Source organism: Hemitrygon akajei, chromosome 11 (genome assembly GCF_048418815.1).
Source record: "Hemitrygon akajei chromosome 11, sHemAka1.3, whole genome shotgun sequence".
NCBI classification, from domain to species: Eukaryota; Metazoa; Chordata; class Chondrichthyes; order Myliobatiformes; family Dasyatidae; genus Hemitrygon; species Hemitrygon akajei.
The window spans coordinates 99,256,867-99,275,728 of record NC_133134.1 but is presented as its reverse complement, the minus strand read 5'-3'; the positions used below and the strand labels follow the sequence as shown (position 1 = coordinate 99,275,728).

Sequence of the window (18,862 nt, the reverse complement as noted above, 5' to 3'; positions counted from 1 at the left end):
TGGTCCTATTCCCTCATGGCTATATCCGCTTGCTCATCACATACTTGTAGAATGCTTTGGGGTTTTCCTTAATTCTGCCCGCCAAGGCCTTCTCACGACCCCTTCTGGCTTTCCTAATTTCCTTCTTAAGCTCCTTCCTAGTAGCCTTATAATCTTCTAGATCTCTGACATTACCTAGCTCTGTGAACCTTTTTTTAAGCTTTTCTTTTCTTTTTGATTTTCTACTGCACAGTTCCTGTACCCTACCATAACTTCCCTGTCTCAGTGGAACGTACCTATACAGAACACCAGACAAATATCCCCTAAATATTTGCCACATTACTTTGGTAGATTTCCCTGAGAAAATCTCTTTCTAAGTTAAGCCTCCAATTTTCTGCCTGATAGCCTCATAACTACTCTTACTCCAGTTAAATGCTTTTCTAACTTATCTGTTCCTATCCGTCTCTAATTCTGTGGTAAACAGATAGAATTTTAATCACTGTTTCTAAAATGCTCTCCCACAGAGAGATCTGACACTGACCAGGTTCATTTCCCAATACCAAATCAAGCACAGCTCTCCTCTTGTAGGCTTATTTACACACTGTGTCAAGAAACCTTCCTAAACACACCTAACAAACTCCACTCCAACTAACCCCCCTCCCCCCCGGTCTAGGGAGATGCCTATCGATATTTAGGAAATTCAAATCTCCCATCACGACGACTCGGTTATTATTACAAGATCTGTTCCCCTGTCTGCTCCTCGATGTCCCTGTTACTATTAGGCGGCCTATAAAAACAACCCGTAAATTTATTGACTCCTCCCTGTTTCTATTCTCCACCTACAGAAACTCCGTAGACAATCCCTCCATGGCGTCCATCTTTTCTGCAGCCGTGACACTAATTCTGATCATCAATGTCACACCCCCACCTCTTTTGCCTCTCTCCCTCTCCTTTCAGAAACATCTAACACCTGGCACCTGAAGTAACCATTCTTGTCCCTGAGCCATCCAAGTCTCGTAATGGCCACCACATCATATTTCCATGCTCTAAGTTCATCCGCTTTGTTCACAACATGCCTTGCGTTAAAATGGAAACTTCTCCATCAGTCAATCTGATCGCCCCCCTTCTCTATCACATGCGTATCCTCCCTCACACACTGTATCCAATCTTTCTCCATTTGTGAGCCAACCGCCTCTTTCCCAGTCTCTTCAGTTTTGTTCCCACTCTCTAACAGTTTAAACTCTCCCCATTTGCCTTAGCAAACCTCCCCGCTAGGATATTGGTTCCCCTGGGATTCAAGTCCAATCCGTCCTTTGTGTACAGGTCACACCTGCCCCAAAAGAGGTCACAATATTCCATAAATCTGAATCTCCGCCCCCTGTCCCAATCCCTCAGCAACGCATATTCCTCCAGCTCATTCTATTCATATTCTCACTGTCGCGTAGGACAGGCATTAATCCCCAGATTACTACCTTTGCGGTTCTCCTTCTCAGCTTCCTTCCTAAGTCGTTGTAGTCTTTTAGCAGGACCTCTTCCCTTTTCCTGCTTATGCCATTGGTACCAGTATGTACCACGACTCTGGCTGTTCTCCCTCCCACAGCAGGAATCTTGGACGCGATCCGAAACATCTCAGACCTTGACACCTGGGAAGCAAACTAGCATTCGAGATTCTTTCCTGCGTCCACAGAATCGCCTGTCTGACCCCCTAACTATGGAGTCCCCTATCACTACTGCCTTCCTCTTCCCTTCCCTACACTTCTGAGCTACAGGGCCAGACTCTGTGCCAGAGGGACGGCCACTGCCGCTTTCCCCAGCTAGGCTGTCTCCCCACCTCCCTACAGTACTCTTCCCCTTCCTCTTCCTGTCCGACACACTTGTCTGTCTCCTGTAGCCCCGGTGTGACCATCTGTCTGTATCTCCTCTCTATCTCCTCTTCGCTCTCCCTGACTTGGCGATGGTGATCGTGTTGCATCTCCAGTTCCCTAACTCGGTCCCTTAGGAGCTTCAGCACGACACACCTGGTGCAGATATGGCCGACTGGGAGGCTGAAAGACTCCAAGACCTCTCACGTCTGACACTGAGGACAGAAAACTGGCCTCACACACATACCCCTTTCCTCGGCTTGCCTCGTTACCGCCTAAGCCCGCTGAGCTAACGACCTATCACTCTCCGCTGCCTCGCACTCCGCTGGATGTGGCTGCCTTCTTTTCAAACCTTTCGCGTTTTTCTGGCTGACATCACACGCCCGAGTAGTCTCGCCTCTCTTTAACCCGTGGTAAAAACGTCCCTTGCTCCAAAACAAATCAGCAGTTCACTCGCAGCCGTCTTGCTCTGATTTAATAACAAACCGTTGAAGATTCCTTGCCTTTTTAAACCTTTCGCGTTTTGGCCCCTTTCCGTTTCTAACTTGCATCCACAGAGACTCAGTGGGCAATCACTCCATGATTTCCTCATTTTCTGCAGCCGTGACACTATCTCTGATCAGCAGTGCCACATCTCTACCTCTTTTGCCCCCCACCCTGTCGTTTCTGAAACATCTAAAGCCTGGCACTCTAGTTGACCGTTCTTACCCCTGAGCAATCCAAGTCTCTGTAAAGACCACAATATCATCGCTTCAAGTACTGATCCACGCTCTAAGTTCATCCGCTTTGTTCATGGTGTTTCTTGCATTAAAATAGTCACATCTCAAACAATCGGGCAGAGCGCATCCCTTCTCTATCACCTTCCTATCGTCCCTCTAGCACTGTCTCCAAGCTTTCTCTGATTGTGAGCCAATCGTCTCTTCGTCCTTCTTCACTGTTCGGTTCCCAACCCCCAGCAATTCTAGTTTAAACTATCCCCAAGAGCAAACTTTCCTGCCAGGATATTGATCCCTCTGGAAATGAAGTGCATCCCGTCTTTTTTGTACAGGTCACGCCTGTCCCAACTGAGACCAGACTCTGTGCCAGAGGCACGGCTACTGTTGCTTTCCCCAGGTAGGCCGTCCGTCACACACCCCCACCCCTCCCCGCACAAACAGTACGGAAATATGAAAACTTTTTGTTAAGCGGGGCAGCCACGGGGACGCTCTCTAGTACGTGACACTAATTGTGAGCCAATCACCTCTTCCTTCTTTTTCCTGTTCGGTCCCTAACCCCCAGCAATTCTAGTTTAAACTCTCCCCAAGAGCAAACCTGCTTGCCAGGAGATTGAAGTACATCCCGTTTTTTTGTGCACATCACGCCTGTCCTAAACGAGGTTCCAAAGATCCAGAAATCGGAATTCCTGACCCTGCTCCAAACCCTCAGCCACGAATTTATCCTCCACCTCACTCTGTTCCTGTACATACTGTCGCTTGGCACAAATATTAAGCCCGGGAAGACTGCCTTTGAGGTCCTGCTTCACAACTTCCTTCTTATCTCCCTGTAGTCTGATTTCAGGGCCTCCACCCTTTTCCTACCTATGTTGCAGGTACCAAAATGTAGCCTGACCTCTGGCCGTTCAGCTTCCAACTTTAGCATACCGTGGATGCGATCAGAGATATCTCGGGCTCTGGCCCTTGGGAGGCAAATTACCATCCGTGTTTCTTTTCTGCGTCCACAGAATTGCCTGTCTGACCTCCTGGCTACAGAGTCCCCTATTACTCCTGCCTTCTTCCTTTCATTATCTTTCTGAGGCACAGGACCAGACTCTGCCAGAGGCGCGGCCAGTGTTGCTTTCCCCAGGTAGGCCTTACACCTCCCTCCCCCTAGTTTCTTTCTCGCGCTAATAGTTAACGAGGTAAGACGGTTCCGTTGAGTCGTGCATTCAGTGAAACGGTTTGGAAAGAGCTCAGCGGGGTCTCACGAGTATGCAGAACGGGGAGTCTCATCCTCCGAGACGGGACTATTCTTCCCGCAGGGGTCGTTGCGTTTCCTGGCGCCTGTTGAGAACGGCTTTACGGATCAAAGTGGCCAAATACACGCTTACCGCGTCTGTGTCACTGGGACTCAGTCGCCGCCTTCTGGAAGAGGGCTGAGTGGAGGAAATAGAAAATATGGGGCCCCTTTTTTCCAAGAAGCTGCCGGAAAAGGAAACTGCTGCTTGAAGGGGCAGTGTCCCTCCTCCAGACAAGCCAGTGCAAAAGAAAGTCTTGACTGCCGCGGCCTCAGGGGACACCGAGCACTTCTTTAGAAATCCAGTCGACAGAATGTTAAAGGGCCTCTCCACTCTGTCTGAATTCCATCCCGATTCAACTTTTACGCATTGCCACTCCGGCAAACCTCCCCTTTCCATTAAAGGGGCAGGGTCATCATCTATCTGGTCTCTCATACGCCGGTGGATGCCCTACCGGAAAGGGACAACGAATTACCACAATCGCCTAGCTAGTAATTGAAGAGAGATCCGAGGCAACTTGCAAAGGAACTGGAGGAACCCATCGGGTCAGGCCACATCTTTGAAGGGAGGTGGGCAGTGGACATTTTGTGTCAAGACCCTTAATATATGCTTGTAAGGAAGACAGATTATCCCCGAAATATACAGCCCCCAGTTTCCCACGTTAACATGATGTTATTAATCTAAATAAAAGTGTTTGTTTCAATATTGGCATCAGTATTAGTTTATTATTGTAACATGTACCAAAGTAAAGTGAATGCTGCTTAGAGAAATGAAATTATTACACAATGCAATAAGGGAATGCAAAATAATTACAATGCAGAATAAATTGCAACAACTACAGAGAAAATACAGTGTGGGTAAACAATGAATTGCAAATAATATCCAGGTAAATTGTAACACCAGAATTCCATCCATACAAGAGGTCCGGACAAGAGACTCATAACAGTGGACAGAAGCTGCCCTTGGGACCGGTGGTACGTGTTTTCATGTCTTCTGAATTTCTGCCCTTTGGGAGAGCAAAGAAGAGAGAATGTCCGGGGTGGGTGGGGTCTTTCATTATGGTTTACTGAGGCTGGCTTCCGTGGTATGCTGAGCTCTGTTCACAATTCTCTGTAGCTACTCCTGACTCTGGTTATGGCATCCGCCATAGAACTGTTCGGAGGTAGCTGAATTTCAGCGGGTGTAAGTTGTCCAGAATGCTGCAGTGGATACGTGCCATGAAGAGGCTGTCGGAGATTTTCATGATGCCAGATGTCAAAGCCACCGTGCGGTGGACTTTAAGGCATGGCCTTTTGTTTCTCTTAAGTAGTGGAATGATAGTGGTCTACTTAAAGTAGCAAGGATCTAAACCTTAATGCGGGGAGAAGTTAAATTTTACTGTCAGTTGATCTGCATAGGATCTAACGTCATGGCCAAGTGCACAATCCGGGCCCAATTCAATCCGTATGAACTAGAAAGATCTTAAAAGAACGTTGCATTGACTTGACGGCCCGAGTTACAACGGAAGGTTGAGTAGACTAGGACTGTTTTCTGGAACATTAGAGATTGAAAAGTGACCTGACAGGCACATAAGTTCATGTGGAGCGAAGGCAAGGCGAAAACACGCCGTCTTATTTCCAGGTAAAGGGCGCTAAGAAGAGGACAAAGGTTTAAGATCAGATGCGAGAGATTTCAGACGAAAATCAGGTGCTCGTTTTTCATGCGAAAGGTGGTGTATATTTGAATGGAGCTGCCAGATACTGAGGTCAAGGCGCGTACATTAACAACGTTTAAAAACTATCTAAAAAATCAGAAGGATAGGACAGGGTTAGCGGTCTATGGGCCAAAAGCGTCGAGATGGGACGGGCATTGTGCCGAAGGGCCGCTTTGAGCACTGTGTGAGTCTGTTATAACACTGCTGCTTTCGAGAAACAGACAGGAATGTTTCTGGAGATCGAGTCCCAGTAAACAAAGATTCAAAACGGGGGACAAAGGACCTTCGTGCAGGAAGTCGTTGTGATCAGGAACTAAAGTCCAAAAGCTGTGGAAATATTAATAATCATGACATAGGAAAACAACACAGGAACATCACTTCGGACCACGATGTTTTTTGCCGAATACTGTGACAAATGACAGTAATTCTCGTTTACTTGAACGTGATCTATGTCATGTCATATTGATATTTTGTCTAACAGACACTTAAACGCCTCTGTCATAAACACAAGAGGTTCTTGAGATGCTGAAAATCCAGAGCAACAGGCTCAAAATACTGGACGAACTCAATAGGCCAGACAGCAAGGGTGGAAAGGAATAATGGATAATGACCCATATTTTGCTCATTTAACAGGACACTACAGCGATCCCTGAGGGACACCACTTGTCACAAACCTCTATCACGAATATGTGTGTGCGTGTGTATACATGTGTTTATGTGTTTATGTAATTATACTTAGTGCAATCAAACACTCAGTATAATTGGTTTATTATTGTATTGAGGAGCAGTGAAGAAAACGTCCATTCCATAAAGATCGTTTCATCACATCAGTACAAGTCCCATTGGTCACTGTCAGCGCACGCCATGCCAGCCTCCTCGACCCACCCTCCTCAATATTTAACTTCCTCACTCTCCTCCTTAACCTGCCTACCAAACTACTGTTTAACTTCAACTTCTGTGGAAATGTCCAGAAGGAATCGCGCATGAAAACGAGCCGCGCTGCCCACTGTGCGGCTTTCAGGCGAGAAGATAAACTGAAGCCGGTCTATTCATTACCACTCCACTGAAAACAAGAGAAAGTGAGCTCTTTCCGTCCCTAGAGCCAATGTCCATCAATGCATAATAGACAACATTACGTGGCCGGTTTGTCGGAGCGTTATGTGTAAATATTGGTCGTTGTCTTTTCAATGCTGCAACATCGATTAGAAAAACACTTCGTTGCGTATTAAACAACTTTGGAACACAGGAGGAGTGAAACATGTTAGAAACGTCCGCGCCCGCCTCCAACACAACCATCGCCGCATGGAAACATCGCCAAACCACTTCACCAAATACTTCTAGATTTGAAATTAACCCCGAGAAGGTAGCCACCCAGCCAACTGTATGTACTGCTCTGGAGGAAAACCTCCTGTCCTAATTAGGCCTTCATGATAAATCTAACTAGAGTCCTGTCCACAGTCTCACATACCTGAGTTAGCACTATGTAGAGTGCTTCGAGTGTGGCCTGACCAACGCGAGTAAGCGTGTATATTTTTTATGTGTTTGCAAACCGCGTTCCATCTGCTTGTACCTGGCCCCGCGTAAACAGGAAACCCGCAGAACGCCTCCACCATTTTCCAATACAACCAAACGTTTACTAATAAGCATTACGTTTGATTCTCATCATTTACAAAGGATCTCATCCCCTACCTTGCGCCTACTTTACAAACCGATGAACACACGTCTGCGATTAACACCCGGAGTTTAACTCGGTCACGAACAATGAGATGCTGCGCGGTCTTCGCGCTCTCTTACTTTGTGCAAGGTGAGCGACCCGAATTTCGAGAAGAGAAAAGCTTGGACGGCTGGTTTAGAGGGAATGCTGATCGTTAATTAACTGAAGGGATTTGGTAGAATAAATCAGTGGATTCTAATACGGGAGGGCTTGCATTTAAGTTGAAATGGTGTAGTTTCGAAGGAGATGTGAAGGGCAGATAATGGTGGTTCCTGGAATGCGCTGGGGAGGTGATAGAGGCAGCCACATGAGACACTTTTGAAATACGTTTAGATGGGCGCATTGATACGAGGAAAGTGGACGTTGTGTCGACAGAAGAGATTAGATGGCCACTTGATTATTAATTTAATTGGCTCGGCACAAAAGGGCCTGTTAATCTGCTGTAATGTTCTATATTCTATGTCGATATTTTTGTTTAACCACCGATACCGGTAATCGGAGAAAGCAGAAGGTAGAATCAGGAAGGTAGATTACTCGGGAGAGAAGGTGCAGTAAATTAATTCCCACCCCACCAGGGAATGAAGTAACTGGAAGGATTTCCAATGGGGTTTTAAGAAGGGGATTTAGATATAATTATGAGAGTAGAGCAACCGGTAATACAATTAACTATAGAGACTGAGCATGCTGCTCTTTTGTGTTCCAAAGTTTCAATTCTTAAAACGATGGGGCGGTGTTGAAGTCGCTGTGTTGTCAGTGAGAGGACCACTCTGTGATCAAATCTTCCTTTTCTTAGTTTGTGTGTCTCAGTTTGCCTTGTTCCAGTCTCCGCCGATTCAGACCGTCCATGTCGGAGGTCGGGCCATCCTGAATTGTAGCCGGGACCTCGGTGTGCTTGCTTTTATAAACTGGTATAAACGGAGCGACCAAAGGCATCTGCAGTTCGTTTGCACGGTGAGCAGATTCGTGAAAGCGCAGGGGAGGTTCTCGGGACAAGTGGACGAAAAATCGACCACTTCCTCCCTGGTGATTGAAAACGTCCAGCAAAATGATTCCGGGATCTACTTCTGCGCAGACCAGCTCTATGGCGAGTTCGGCAATGGATCCAAACTAGTGGTCACAGGTAACTCGTCGTAACAAGTTCGTACAATTCTGCTGATGCTGGGATTCTTTTCTATAGACCATCATCCCTACTGGGCATAGACGCGGAAAGCAGCTCGTCAGAGTCTCCTGTCCTGGGCCACTTGCAAATTGTCCCAGTGTGTAGCCCATTTACGAACGTCTTTCTTCTCCCAGGGAGCTTCTGTTTGCGTTACTGTAGCACTGAAGTTTTACGGGATGGGGTTATGAACCCCATACCCAACCCTACCCCTTTTGTAGCTGGGCTTAGGAATGTATATGGCGGCGTTTTGCTAGAGACCAGAGGGTACGTAGAGTTTAAAATTATTACGTTCACTAAAGAGACGGGAATTTGTGAGGCTGTTGGAAGTGTGGAGAATAGGTTTGAACTATAGAGTGATACCTCTGATGTTAATTCAGTTTAATTTAGAGATACAGCACGGCATCAGTCTCTTTCAATTACGAGTTAATTTTCACGTCTTACAGGTACCGACGGAGAATGAACCATAGTCTTACATTTGGCTTAGTAAAGCGTTACCATAACCGCTACGCTACCGTGCCACCCCTAAAGGTGGTCAGAACAATGGCAGAAGTAATTTAAATCTGAAAAGCTCGGGAGCAGATATAATGAACAGCAGTAGCAAAGGAGACTTGGGAACAAGGTGGTGAAGCAAACTTACCAAATACTTGTCTTCAGTTGCCGCGGAATAAAATCTAAGAGCAAGGAAATGGGTATATTCAAACTGTGTAACACATTAATCAAACCAAAATTGGAGTCGTCTGTTAAAATTGGAGCCAGGACGTTAATTGCAGCAAGGGCGCGATTGCGCTGGACAGGATGCAAAGAGGATTCACCAGTTTTGCGTCCTCGAAGTTCTCGAATATTTAATGCTCATCATAAGTGGTTCAGTACGGAGCTTTAAGATCCGACAAGAGAGGACTTTAATTAAGTGTGTAGGTTACCAATGAGGAAAGGAATGCTACTTGACCGTATCGAAGTGAATGAAGTTTGCAATAAGATCATAAATTATCTCAGCAGTTTCATGGCAAATGTATTTTCCCTCTCGATCCCATTCTCCTGCCCTCTCCACGTAACCTTTGACACCCTTACTAATTAAGGTCCTATCAACCTCGGCTTTAAATATTGGTCTGCATATCCCCCTGTGGCAACGAATTCCAAAGATTCATCACTTTCTGGCTCGTCAGTTTGAAGAAGTGTCAGCTGGGGAGCGGTTTTGGAATAGTAGTTGTGACTCCACATATTTCAAGTGGTTAAGAAAATAAAAGTTTGCATGAACCAGAAAAAAACCTTTTAAACTGGTTCAATGGGAGAACCGGCTTGCTGGTAAGTCCATATGTGTATGGAAGAAATAGGAAGAACTCAGGGCCAACATGCTCCTTCCTGTAAGGGTAAAAGTAAGATATCATAATCCCAGAGAATTATGTGCGACAAGTTTTTTGTGAATAGATAAGGATTTAAAAAAAGTATAGAAAGTTAAAGATGATCGAAGCCCTTCCTGGTATCAAAATGGAAGGAGATACTTAAAAGACAGATTAAGTAAAGTCACAAAATATCAATGGCAAGCAGATAAGAGTTTATCTGCAAGCCACCTAAAAGTGTATTAAGGGCGAAAGATCATCCAAGAAAATATTAGAGCCGATTACCAGCAACGGACGAATCTGTCTTTGGAGCCAGAAGGTATTGGAATGGTCCTATATGAGTACGCTTCATCAGAATTCACAAAGGTAGCGCACATTGTAGATGGAGGCATCTGTGAAGGGAAAGGTGAACTTTTGGTGTAAATCTCAATAAATGAAGAACAGGTGTTTGAAGCCATCGCAGCTTTAAAAGTCAAAAATCATCGGATCTATCCTAGGCTTTTGTGGCAAGCAAAGTGTGAGATTGCTGGGTCTTTAAGTGAGGTATTGTAAATATTCACGGTGTACATGTGAGGCTCCTGGAAGGTAACAGTTGGAGTACCAGGGAAAAGACTGGCAAAAATAGACCTATGAGTGGTAGGGGTCTTAAAAGACTGAACTTCGAGGACCAGGAATAATAATATGTTGGAGTGACAAGGTCTAATCAGAGATAGCCAAGTTGGCTGTGTGAATAGCTAATCATGTCTGAGAAATCTAAATCCAAATTCTTGAAGAGATAGTCAAATTTATTACGTAGACAGTGCAATCCATGTATGTTTTACAAGCACTTCAGTGAATCCTCTGACAAGGTCCCACATAGACATGGATTAGTGCAATTTCGCAAACGATTACACATTGGACTGGCAACAAGGACAAGGGAAGGTTGGATGCCTGTTACTATCGGTGTTGTCCAAGAATAGATGGTGGAACCTTGGCTCTGAAATATTCTTGAATAGTTTAGATTTTGATATCAGAAGATAGATTAGTAAATTTGTGGGGAAAACAAAGAAGAGCGAAATAGTGGATAGTAGGGAAGTGTGACAGTCATTGTCTAAGGTGTGATACTGAAGTATCGGTGAAATGCATTATAAATGTTAACCGGGAACAGCGCGAGTTGATGCGTTCTGAGAGGATTAATTAGGAAAGGACATGAGAAGCATTGAGGTTGAGGAACAGAAGGACTCTGGTTTGCAAATCCAGTGATCATTCAAGCTGGCATCGTACGTACAGACTGTAATTATGAAGGCAAATGGATATTGGCCTTTCATTAGTGAGATTATGAAATTGAGAGACAGGGAGGTTATAGACACGAAGTAATCAGCAGGAGGCCCTTCCACACATTTGATGTAGACAAACAAAAGAGCATAGATTTATTATAATGTAGAAGATTTTCGGGGGGAGCTGAAGAGGATCAACCATCATCGAATGGTTGCAGTAGATTTGATGACAGCATCTAAGAGGTGTCTAGATGTGTTCATTGATTACTTAGACAGAAGCGTCTTTGCTAAGTGCAGGAAGTTGGGGTTAATATTGATTGGTGCCCACTAGTCGAGATGTTGAGCCGTATTTTCTGCTACCCGCTCACAACGATGCCGTTTCGTTTGCGAGGAGCGGCTGTAACGTTGCTTTGATTTCCTTGGGGTGGAGAGGGTAAGCTGATAGAAGCGTGAAACATCAGCTGAGCCTAAACACGGGACAATATACAATGACCAATTAAACTACTGACTGGTACTATTTTGGACTGTGACAGGAAACCGGAGCATCCGGTAGATACCCACGCTCTCCACAAGGAATGGCGTTTCAGGGCGACAAACTTCTTACAGTGGAAGCCGGGGTAGAACTCCAAACACCGCCTCCTTGAAGTATAATAGCGTCGCGTTAAACGCTCTGCTGCCGGGGCGCCGGTAAATGTATCGATAAACCTATATAGAGGAGGGGTGGGAGATTTAGAGAAGGCTTGAAGAAGGATGTTTCTCTCCGAGGGGCGTTGAAATCTCACTCCCTGAGGGGTAGCGATGCAGCTACCCGCTCAGTTTTGGAGGCCAACTATCACAGACAGATGGCCTTATAAACTAGAATTAGCACAGATATGTAATTCACCGCCAGCACGGGGAAGACAGCCAGAATAGCCTGTTTTTGAAACAGCGATTAAAATTGGCCATCCAATTAATACAGTGTTGTGTTTTCCGTATTCAGCACAGCCTCCCACCATATTCCTGTTAGCGCAGCAAGCGGATCAAATTGCCCAAATGCAACTGGTGACTTTGATGTGTTTGGTGAGAGGCGTGTCTTCCCACTCCCTGCGCATCCACTGGAACATATCGGGAAATACCAAAGAAGGTCGCGTTGATCCCCCGATATTTGATCCGGACGGAGGCTACAGCGTTAGAAGCCGCTTCCAGATCCCGGCGGAAAGTTGGCGTAGCGGCGCCGTCTGCACGTGCGCCACTGGACAGCTGGTCAGTGACAGTGTCTCCGCTCAGAAAGGTATCGTAGAAACTAGCGATTCCCATCAACTTAATGACGCGAGGCCATTCGGCCTCTTGTGTTTATGCTTAGCATCGAGTTAAATCCCGCTCTCCAGCGCTGTCTCCGTGGCCCCAACGGCTCTACTGCCGCATTCAAACACTGCGTTAATGTGAGCAGAGCTTCTCCCCTCTCGCCACCGATCATGGAATCTTTTACCTCTACCCGAGTGAAACTCTTTCCCTCATTTGCTTTATCATCACTCAAATTAACTTTTAATGGGCACTTGGTTTGGCTATCTGCTGAGCGAAATGGTCAGAGTCAGAATCAGATTTATTATCATTGACTTTTTATTCATAATAATTCGTTTTTGTATCTTCAAACTGCAAAGTACATTTATTATCAAAGTAAGTATATGTCACTTTATATCGCATTGAGATCACAGAAATACAGCAGAATTTGTGAAAAGATATGAATAACGAAGACTGACAAACAACCGATGTATAAACGAAGTCAAGTCGCACAAATAATGATTAAGTTAATAACTAATAATGAGTTGTAGAGTCCTCGAAAGTACTCATCTCCCGACCCACGACTCCAATAAATTTTGGATAGATAAGCTTTAATTGTCAGGTGCACATCGAAAAATACAGTGAGCTGCATCTTTTGCGTCAAATCAAATCAGTGATGGTGTGCTAGGGCAGCCCGTAAGTGCCGCCATGCTTCCGGCGGCAGCATAGCATGCCTGTAACTTACTAACCTAAACCCTATGTCCTCGGAATGTGAGGGCAAACCGGAGCCCTCAGAGGCAACCCACGGGGTTACCGGGAGAATGTATAATCTCTTTGCAGACAACAGCAGTAATCGAGCCACGATCTTTCAGAAGGCACTGTAAGTCGCTTCCCTAACCGATACGTTACCGCACGGACCTATAAATTTCCCTATAGTACCTCAGAGTTTATATAATGGGGGAAACAGGTTATAAAACATTCAACTCATCACAAGACATAAGTAGTTCAGGTCCGAAAATGACCTATTCATCGCCGACTCTCTGTCGGTTAACCTTTCCCCTCTGCAGGCCAATATATCGCTTCCCAGCGTCGGGCGCGCTTAACTTGTGAGCTCCCTGTGATAGATCGAACATTTCTGAACATGCGCGACCCTGTAGGTTCGCCTTTAGCTATCATATTTGCTATAATCTCAAAAGTTAGTAAATTTCAAATTCAATCGCCTTGGCCCGGATGTATATCTTTATGGGCTCTTTGAACAGAGTTCTTACACGATTTAGATAGGAACATGGATGAAAGGAAAATGGAGGATAATGTAGAAGGGGAGGATTAGACTGATTTTAGAGTGAAAAGGTCGGCACAGCATCATTATGCCTGTACTGTGCTGTACAGATTTCCGTTCCGTGATCTATTCATCTCAAAAGCGAATCGTCATGGCTCTTGCATCTTGTTATTCACCTACACTGCGCTTTCTTTGTAACTGCAATACTTCATTCCCCAGTTTCTCCTTTGGTGCTACTCTGTGTTTTATGTGCGATATGATCTGTCTGGATGGCAAACTTTCCACTGCATCTCGGTTTATGTGATAATAATAAACCTGATACTAATTACTATAATTTTCCAAGATTTATTACATTCCAAATTAGACCCCAGATACAAATTGGTCCACTTTGGTCCATTTTCTATGACATTCCCTCGGGTTCTTACAGTCCTCAATCTCGTGCAAGTTATTGGCGGAGTCAGGACTTGAGACACACTGTCCCCGATTTCTGACCTTTGTATCCCCTTTAGCCTTGCCGCATAGAAAGGGAAATCATACTTGCTTTGATTCTTTGTTGCCACATAGTTACCAGCAACGCCTTCCTTACTGTGAGGCAGCGGGAATATCTGGTGGAATGCCACATGATCACGCGGAAACGTGCACACTTCACAGAGGGGACATTCTAGAGCTGGATCGAAATCGTGACCTTAGAGTAACGAGCTACCTTTACAATAGAATAGAGCGAAAATATCCGAGACAGAGCGACAAACAGCGAATGACGTTGGCCAGCAAGCGAAGGGTAATCAGTGACTACCCTCCCCAACCTTGAAAGTAGTTTTGCAGTAAGGACCGTTAATTTTATCGGTTTTAACCCAGTGTCAGACTAGAGCAGAAGTGGAAGAAAATGTAAATGCCACCGGTAGCCAAACTACCAGTATGGGGTTGTTGGGCCCAAAGGCCAGATCGAGTGACGAGTAGAGAGCCATTTGGATAAGACTATTGTAGAGATCTAAGGTCAGTCTATTCAGAAGGAATCAGAGATTACAGCATAAGACCACAAGACGTTGTATTATTCAGCTCATCGAGTCTGCTCCGCTATTCCATCGTCGCTGCTTCACTATCGCCCTCAAACTTATTCTGCTGCCTTTCCCCGAAACCTCTGACGGTCTTGCTAATCGAGAAACCATCAACCTCTTTTTAAAATATATCAATTGTAAACTCAGCTAGCTCCATCATGGCCGACGGTATCCTCAGTATCCAGGACACTTTCAAAACGCCATGCTTCAAAAACGGGCATCTATCATTATGGACCCCATCACCCAGGACATACCCTCCACGCATTGCTTCTCTCAAGATCGCACTCTAAGAGTCTGAAAAAACACACTCAAAGTTTTAGGATCAGCTTCTTTCCGTCCGCCATCAGATATCTGAATGGAAAATTAGCCCATGAACACTACCTCACAATTTCCGTCTCTGTTTGCACTGCTTATTTATTTTGCAGACACACTGACAGACAGACGGACACATACATATACTTCCCATTGTAATTTATAGTTTTGATTATTGCGCATTGCAATATACTGCTACAGCGAAACAACACGTCTCACGACAAATGCCTGATTCTGATTCTGATTCTGATAATACCTTGAATTTATGTACAATCTTTTGAGTAATTAGGAAACACAGGCCAACAAATGCAGATTGGAACTGATGCTAAATTACTTTCTATTGAAAGTCGATTCTATGTTCTACAGACAACCTGCAGCTCCAAATCTGTCATGTGCTTTCGATTGGCCTGGCGGCGACTCTCGTGTTCCTTGCTGTAGGGGCGACCACTGTGGCCATTAGGAAGTATCGGAAGGAACGCAAACCAGGTAACGTGCTGGCCTTAACCCAATCATGACCTGAACTTCTCGCCAAATGGTGAATAATCCCTTTGAAAAAAAGCTCACTTTTAAACATCTCTTTCAATCAGTAAAAAGAGAAGCGGCAGGCAAAAGCACCACCACCCGGCGAAAGGATCGAGAACGTGCAGAGAGAGGATCGAGAAAGGATGTAAGTGCACAGAATTTCAAGTACATCTGTAACCTGCTCGTTAATGCAATACCCTGGCGTTTTCTGGCACACTATTCTGTAGCGCTTATTGAGGCTAGTTTAAAAAACAAACAATTCTGGCAGTGATGTGGACGAAACCGAGTTGTTAATGAAAGAGGTTAGAGGAGAATGGGCAGACTGGTTCAAACTGAGGATGGCGAAAGTAACAAATCATCACGTGTTACGACAGTGGTGTCAGAAGAGCATCTCTGAGCGCACAATGCGTCGGACCTTGAAGTGAATGGGCTACAATGGCAGAATACCACACTGGGTTCCATTCCTGTACCCAATTTACAAGCAGGTAATTGCTTTGCGGTTAGAATAGTACAACACGGGAACAGGTCTCTCAGCCTACGATGTTTCATGAGCTAATTGAATTAGTAATCAAATACACAACTGCACTAAATACTTCCGCTTGAAGAATATCCATATTCTTCAATTTCCAGCTCATCTATATGACTAACGTAAAGACTGCAGAACCGCTCTATCGCATTTTCCTCCACCAACACCTTGGTAAGCGAATTCCGGGCTCCTCCCAATCTCTGTGTTAAAAATGGACTCGCACATCTCCTTTGAATTTACCCCAGTTTACCTTAAATGCATGTCACGTTTCAACAATGTGAAAAAGCGATACTGACTACCATTCTTATCTGTGTCTCTCATAGTATGGAAATCTCTGAAGAATAGCCCCTCAGTCTCAGAAGTTCCAGAGAAAACAAGTTTGCTCAAGTTCAAGTTCAGTTTATTGTCATTCAGCCGTACACATGTATATCGCCAAAAGAAACAACGTTCCTCTGGAACAAGTTGCACAACACAGTACATATAACTTACACACCACACATTAAGTAATATAACCATAATAAATACAAATATATTAACAAATAATACAATGCCTACGGCACAAGTCAAAGGTAAACAGTATAACGCCAATGACACTTCATACGTGCTGAGACATGGGTGGTGGCAGGGAGTTTAGTAGTCTTATGGCCTGTGGGATGAAGCTGTTTCCCACCCTAAAAGTTCTTGTTTTAATACTCCGGTACCGCCTGCCTGATGGTAGGGGATAAGAAAGATTGTTGGAGGAACGGGAGGGATTACTGCCAATGTAAGAATTCGTATGCAAGGCCAAACTCTCCTTACAGCAGATGCCCTCAATTCCAAACAGCATCCCAACAAACTTCTTCAGCACTTTTTCCAAAGCCTCAACATTCTTCCTATAATGGATCCGACCAAAATTGAATTCAAAGATATATGAACTCAACTCCAAAATCCCTCTTTATATCACTGGTGTTAAGGGTCTTGTCATTAATAGTATACTATCCGTTTATAATGCAACATCTCTCACTTGGTAGGATTAAACTTTGTCATTCGACCGTATCTGCAACTGATCTGTATCCTTTGGTCGCCTGGTCCCACTGTCCACAACGTTAGTATCATCTGTAAACTTACTAACCCATCCATTTACATTATAAAGCAGGTCATATATATATATATATATCACCTATGGCAGAGGTCCCAGCAGAGATCCCTGCGGGACAGAGCTAACCCCCCCCCCCCCACTCCACCCCAGCTGGAATAAGTCCCTTCGACCGGTACCCTCTGTCTTTATGGGAAAGCCTGTTCTGCATCCAAACGACCAATTCACCATAGAACCCATGCATTTGTTCATAAATCCGATCGTTAAGAATTATTTCCAGTAACGTTCTTCCCACTGACGGGAGACTCACCGGTCCAAAATTCTCAAGATTATCCCTATTTCCTTACAACAATAATGGAACATTAGCTACTTACTAGTTCTATGAGACCTCGCCTGTGGCTAGAGGCCACTGAGATATTGGTGAAGTCTCTAGCGGTCTCATCTGTTGCCCCTCTCAATAATCCGGAGTATATCCTATCAGGACATCCACTTAATGTTTTTCAAGAGACCCAGTACTGCTTCATTCTTTATCTCATAATGCACAAGCAAATTCGTACCCTCCACACTGATCTCGCCACCTTCACATCCTTCTCCTTGATGTTAAGCACTGAACCACATTCTTCACATCCATGCACATGTTCCCTCATTGATCATTCAGTTGTCCTACCCGCTGCTAATTATCATCTTGCTCGACGTATGAATAGAACGTCCTGGGATCCTCTTAAATCCTACTTCCCAATGATTTTTCATAGTCCTTTCTGCCTTTCCTAACGACTTCGAGTTAGTTTCTAGCTTTTTTAAAATAATTCTTAAGGGCTCTGTTTGATTTTTTAGCTTTGCAAATATTTTATTTTTTTTTACCAAAAGATTCCCTTTCCTTCTGGACCGGATTCACTGTCTGTCTCGATACTTGCGCCAAAACAGTTGTTCCTAATTGACGTTGTCCTGTTTCTGTCTAATATTCACTAATTTACCCTGTTCGAATGTAATGGTATTTATAATATTCTTGTTTACGGCTGTCTGAAAAACTATGGAGTTGTGATCACAGTTACCAATCTCATGCTATTCCCTTACAGATCTACGCCCAGCTGGCGATTGATACTAACTGATCTGGAAAGGCAGAGTGAATATTATCTTCAGTGAACAACGACAGATTTAGACCTTGTTTCGCATGTGCGGAGCAAGAACAGCAATGGAGTAGTATGATTAATTTTTTTTTGAAGTGTGTTAGTAACGGTACAAGCTGAGCAAGTTACAATGCGGGAGAGACAAACCGGACCCGCCGAGACGAAAACGTGCACACTCGAAAGAAAGCCCGCGCGCAGGAATCCCAATTGATTCACGGCGCCATCGATCGGCCGCATGAGCACTTGTCATATTCCCGGATCTCTCCATCCAAAGCCTCACTGAGAGCTCCCTTAGTCTCAGACCAATCGGTAATAATGAACAACGGTTAATCTGCAGACCCATCCCTGATTATGTACAGATTGCTACAATTAAAACTGACCCTTGTCCTAACTACTGCTTTAATAAATTAAACTTCGGCATGAAATGTAGATTTTTTTTCTTGGTCATCTAAACGCCGAATTGGTGGTGTAATTGTTCAAAGGTTGATTGCATAATCTCCACTGGAGCCAGGGATCCCGAATTATCACTCAGGATCATGAGACGTTCCCACTAAAGGTACAGAAAGAAATCCTTACTGACAGGAGGTCAAGAAGATTAGAGAGTTAAATGCGTGGGTCAAGTATTGGCGTCGGAGAAGTAGGTTTGAATTCATGGGAAATTGGCACCACTTTTCGGGAAGGAATCCGACGGGCTCCACCTGAACCGTGATGCG

General features: G+C 44.7%; 1 gene segment (V, D, J or C); it reads left to right on the top strand.

The window, feature by feature from the left end:
* The first annotated feature begins 12,000 nt into the window (after positions 1-12,000).
* LOC140735145 (immunoglobulin heavy constant gamma 4-like) lies at positions 12,001-18,400 on the top strand. The segment is given in 4 exon segments: positions 12,001-12,263; positions 15,266-15,385; positions 15,487-15,566; positions 18,099-18,400. Coding segments are annotated over 4 exon segments (471 nt in total).
* The last annotated feature ends 462 nt before the right edge of the window (positions 18,401-18,862 follow it).